The following is a 5,143-nucleotide window of genomic DNA, read 5'->3' as shown; positions in this document are numbered from 1 at the left end:
GGAAAACATAATCGGTGCGCCGATTCAAAACATCTACAATAATGATAGTAACATTAATAATAAAATAATTGTCAGTGCAAAGTAGCCTACAGATTTTTTGGTGGGGGCGGTGAGGGACCTGGATAAAGGCTGGGGGGGCGCTGGCCCGAAAAAGGTTGAGAAACACTGCTAACCCGTTATAGAGAGAAACTTTCCACTGGAAAGAGTCGCAAGACGCCCTGGTGGAGCTCTGGGATCTGCAGCTGTAGGCAGCGGTAAAACAATATTGCTACATTTAAGCTGTGATAACTGGAGTTCCACATATTTTATAGCCTAAATCCTCTGTGGAAAACCGGTTAGCGAGTTGCTAACATGTAAACAAATGGCGGTTCCGGCGGAAGTCGCGCCCATAAATCACGCAAAGCATCATGGGGGCTCGGAATAAAGTGGATTAAAAACAGAATGTCGGGTTATTTGGTTTCCTGTCGGACCGGATCTTCCAGCTGCTGTTTGTTTTCAGGCTGCAGATCCACACAGCGCCACCATGTGGAGGAAAACGGTTCTGCTGCTGCTGCTGCTTCACATCATGGAAGGTAAAAACTTTCAGAAATTCTTAGAGGATTTTTACTGATTTAGTTTCTCATCGATAATCTTCCAGATTTTTGTCAGCATAGATCAATCATGGTTCTGACCCGGTAAAATATTCAGAACCTTTTGGATTTAACCCGTTCTGTCTCCCATTTCCTGTTTTCTGACCAACCAGAGAGCAGAGAGACGCATCATAGCTCATTCACTTCCGGTTGGTTTGGTTCTGACTGGTTCTGGAGAACCTGGACCTAAAGGTTCTGTTTAACCCATCAGATCCTGGTTTGGACCCAGAAGGTTCTGCTGCTCATGGGAGAAGAATGTTTTAGATTTCAGGCAGAACCTTCAAAATAAAAGCATCTGAAACCTTTCAGCTGATGACCCGTCTCTCCTTCTCTTCCTCTGCTGGTTGTGTTGCAGCTGCAGTGGCGCCGCCCTGCTGGCAGGGGGCGACCTTCCCGGGGGCCGTGGTGACCCCGGCGGCGGACAGCAGCGGCATCGTGCGCGTCCCGGCCGCGGCGTCGCTCCAACGGTGTGTGGCGGCGTGCTGCGGCCTCCCAGGCTGCGACCTGGCCTGGCGCTTTCAGGGCCGCTGCTACGTCCTGAGCTGCCAGCAGGGGGCCGACTGCCAACCCCGGGTCCGACCCGGCGCCGACTCGGTTCTGGCCTTCCTGCAGCGTCCGGCCCGCTCCCTGCTGCGGTCCCTGGGGAGGCCGGCACCGTTTGGCCGGACGCGGCGGCCCGGCGGCGACCTGGAGGCCCTCAGGGGCCCGGTTCTGTTCGACGGCCCCGACCCGACCTGGTCCGACCCGGCGGACCTGGAGGCGGATTGGTTCCGGGACGCGTTTAACCAATCACAGGAAGCGGATCCTGGAGGGGCGGAGTCAGACAGCAACCTGACCGGAACCAGAACCGCGGGTCAGGAGGAGCGGACCAGAACCACAGAACCAGCTGGTCCGGCTGCAGCAGAGGGAACGGTGAGTGAAGACCCGGGTCAGAACCAACAGAACCAGCTCTATAGGGTCTGCAGTTAGATCAGAACCAGAACAACGATGGAGGTTCTTTTGAACAGAACCTGTAGAACCTCATGCTCCTCTTCTCCAGGCAGGAAGTCAGAGACCCGAGTTTCCTCCGTCTGCGGCGCCTGTCGCTGACCCCGCCCCTACGGGTCACATGACCTCGCCTGGTGATGTCATCAGGACCACGGTGCGCCCAGGTAGGAGACTCTGATTCGGGTCTGGACTGGACCCGGGTTCTGCCCTCTGATTGGACATTCAGTCATGTGACAACATTCACTTCCTGGTTTAATTTAAAATATTTTTCAAAGACCCAAACCGTCCCAACTGGGCCAGAACCTGTTCTTTGGCTGTTGCCATGGTAACCAGGGTTGTTTTGTGGCTGCCTTTAAAGATGCAGAACGTGAAAATCCCTTTGAGCGGGTCAGAACCACCTGCAGAAATGCTTGATGTTGGGTCGGGTTCTGGTTCTGGTTCTGGTGGTTCTGTCCGGCCTGATCTGGACCGTCTTCCAGCAGGTCATCCCATGGGGGACCTGGTGGATCCGGTGGACCTCGGCGCCACTGTGACATCAGAACCAACCGGTTCTTCTGAAGCCGGGAACAGAACTTCAGGTCTGATCCAAAGTTCTGCAAAGGGTTCTGGTTCTGGACAGAAGCTTAATGCTGGAGTTGTTTTTGTTCTGACAGAACCTCTGAAGGTTCTCCAGGCTCCAACCACAGACCCGCTGATCCAGGTGACCTCTGACCTCTCCTCCTCAGCCGCTCTCCCCCCGACTACTGCAGGTATGTCGACCTGGTTCTGGTTCCTGTTGGTCCGGTTCTGCCAGGCTCTCGTTCTGACTCTGAACTGATTTTTATTTATTAGTTATCATAATAACTTTTTCCTTAAAAGTTTATTTTCTTTTTCTGGGAAACAAACATACACAAAAACCTGCAGCTAGGCTGTTAGCCGCTACAGCTAGGCTGTTAGCCGCTGCTGTTAGCCGAACAGCTAGGCTGTTAGCCGCTGCTGTTAGCCGCTACAGCTAGGCTGTTAGCCGCTGCTGTTAGCCGCTACAGCTAGGCTGTTAGCCGCTGCTGTTAGCCGCTACAGCTAGGCTGTTAGCCACTACAGCTAGGCTGTTAACCGCTACAGCTAGGCTGTTAGCCGCTGTTGTTAGCCGCTACAGCTAGGCTGTTAGCCGCTGTTGTTAGCCGCTACAGCTAGGCTGTTAGCCGCTGTTGTTAGCCGCTACAGCTAGGCTGTTAGCCGCCCGGTGGCTAGCAGCGGCCCTGGCTGGACCCTGCTGGTCTTCATCTCGGGTCTCTGCAGCCCGGTTCTGATCGTTTCAGCTGGTTCTTTCTCTGAGGTTCTGTCTGTCCTGCGGCCCCAGCAGAACCCCAGGGGCCGAACCGAGCCCCTCTGGCCGCTGTGGGTCCGGACCTCCGTCTGGTTCTCCCTCTGAGTGCCAGCCTGTTGCTCAACGGCAGCGGCAGCACCGACGACCGCGGCGTTAGCGGCTACAGCTGGGAGGTGGTGAGGTGAGCAGCTCTTTGGACCGGAACCAGAACCGGCGGCTCGGTACCTGACGGACTCTCTGCCACCTGTGTCCGCAGCGGTCCTCCTGGGTTGCGGCTGCAGGATGCCGACAGGGCGGTTGCCATGGCGACGGGCCTAAGAGCGGGGCGCTACGCGTTCAAGCTGACTGTGTCGGACCAGCAGGGGGCGACAGACAGCGCCCTTCTGTCGGTGCGGGTCCAGGAAGGTGAGTTCTGCTGTAGGTTCTGGTTCTGTTTGGTACTACCTGTCTCCTTCCCCCTGCAGCCCGCAGTCTTCCTCCAGTGGCGCACGCCAGCGGCAGCCATGTTCTGGTTCTGCCCAACAACTCCGTGGTTCTGGAGGGGTCGGTTACTGACGGAGACCAGACGGAGGTCCAGTACCGGTGGAGCAGGGACAGCCAGAGTCCAGCAGCCGGGGTACCGCCCGCTCTCAACGGTTTAGGCCCAAATGGCGCGCTCAGGTAACCTCCCGGTTCTGTGCAGGAGGTTCTGTTCGGCTCGGAGACCCGGCGCGTCCTGTACCTGTCGGACCTGGTGGAGGGAACCTACCTGTTCCAGGTGAGGGTGACGGACGCTCAGGCCCGGGTCAGCACCGCCACTGCCACCGTGGAAGTCCGGCCAGGTAGGCCGCCGCTCAGCGCAGGTTCTGCTGAGGTTCTGAGGGTAAACGGACCTCTGCGTTGGTTTGTGCAGAACCAGGCGGCGGCCAGCAGGTGGAGCTGGAGATGCTGGTGGCAGTGTCTCAGGTAAGCGTGGCTCAGAGGGACACACTGGTCCGGCAGCTCGCCGCACTGATCCACGTCCTGGACCGGGACATTCGGGTCCGGGCGCTGCAGGGACGGACCCAACTCAGGTATCAGAACCCGGACCGGGTCAGGCCCAAATAGACGCCGCTCACGGCACCTGTACCTGCTGGCTGCTAGTTAGATCAGAACTCTGCTCTGCTGTTCTGTTTCAGCACGGTTCTGCAGTTCTGGGTCCAGGGCCCAACCGGACCCGTCCCGGCCTCCAGCCTGGTGGTTCTGCTCAGGAAGCAGCTGCTCCGAGACAAGAGCGACTTCCTGCTATTCAAGGTGCTGAGAGTCGACACTGTGGGTAAGTTCTGGTCCCGGCCGGTCCGGGTTCATGTTTTAGGGTGGAACCGTCGGGGAACATGTGGGGATGTTTAGATGGTTCCCCTGGCTGGGTCACTCTGATTGGCTCTTAGCTTTACTTCCTGTTTGTCCATGGTCAGCCCGTCCCAGGCTGCCACCTAGTGGAGGCGTCTGAGGGCCCAGCGGCGCCATCAGGGGCCTCAGGCTCCTGTAGGGTCACCAGATTCCAGGGTTCCCTCGCCCGGACCCGGGGCACGCGGGCCAGTTCCCGGTGCCTTGGCTTTTACCCACAAGCAGACATGGGTACCCCTTTCCAGGTGTTGTGGGAGGGGCTAAAGGGGCCAGGTGCAGTGTGGGACGGGTGGTGCTGGAAGCAGGGACTTGGGCCGTCTGATCCTCGGCTACAGAAGCTGGTGGAGAAGTTGAAATAGTTGGACTCACCTCAGTGCAGCTCTGACCGTTTCCTTGAAGAGCGTTGGAGTCATTCTGGAGTCGCCCCTGATGAGAAGAGCGGAGCAGGAGTGGACATAGTTAAGATTCAGAGCTCCTTAAGGTATGAGGTACCTTTGATACGGCTGTCCGGTCCCCATATGACCCGTGTCAGGGTCCGCATTGCCGGCGGTAAGTCGGGCTCCAGGGAGAGTTGGACTGGCTGGCATCGGAGGAGCTTCAGTATCTGGGGATCTTGTTCATAATGAGGGAAGAAGGGAGATCGACAGGCGGATTGGGGCAGCGTCTGCCGTGAAGCGGCGCTGTACCGGTCCGTCGTGGTGAAGAGAGAGCTGAGCCAAAAAGCGAAGCTCTCGATTTACCGGTCGATCTACGTTCCCACCCTCATCTATGGTCATGAGCTTTGGGTCATGACCGAAAGAACGAGATCACGGGTACAAGCGGCCGAAATGGGTTTCCTCCTCCGCAGGGTGGCTGG

At 57.5% G+C, this 5,143-nt stretch overlaps 1 protein-coding gene across 4 annotated transcripts in view; it reads left to right on the top strand.

The window, feature by feature from the left end:
* The window catches only part of kiaa0319 (KIAA0319 ortholog), a 10,460-nt gene that overhangs the window by 3,146 nt on the left and 2,171 nt on the right, over window positions 1-5,143 (top strand). Inside the window, exons 3-13 of one of the 4 annotated variants that reach the window (XM_008430620.2) lie at window positions 500-572; window positions 985-1,541; window positions 1,669-1,780; window positions 2,099-2,194; window positions 2,270-2,365; window positions 2,956-3,103; window positions 3,179-3,327; window positions 3,387-3,538; window positions 3,605-3,743; window positions 3,815-3,974; window positions 4,080-4,216. In XM_008430620.2, the coding sequence (XP_008428842.2) occupies window positions 500-572; window positions 985-1,541; window positions 1,669-1,780; window positions 2,099-2,194; window positions 2,270-2,365; window positions 2,956-3,103; window positions 3,179-3,327; window positions 3,387-3,538; window positions 3,605-3,743; window positions 3,815-3,974; window positions 4,080-4,216 (1,819 nt within the window). Of the gene's footprint in view, window positions 1-97; window positions 573-984; window positions 1,542-1,668; window positions 1,781-2,095; window positions 2,195-2,269; window positions 2,366-2,955; window positions 3,104-3,178; window positions 3,328-3,386; window positions 3,539-3,604; window positions 3,744-3,814; window positions 3,975-4,079; window positions 4,217-5,143 lie in introns of those variants that run through there. The other 3 variants (XM_017309519.1, XM_008430619.2, XM_017309520.1) reach the window with 3 other exon arrangements.

Source organism: Poecilia reticulata, linkage group LG16 (assembly GCF_000633615.1).
Source record: "Poecilia reticulata strain Guanapo linkage group LG16, Guppy_female_1.0+MT, whole genome shotgun sequence".
Lineage (NCBI taxonomy): Eukaryota > Metazoa > Chordata > Actinopteri > Cyprinodontiformes > Poeciliidae > Poecilia > Poecilia reticulata.
Note: the sequence above shows the minus strand (reverse complement) of the source record. Positions and strands in the feature narration are given on the sequence as shown.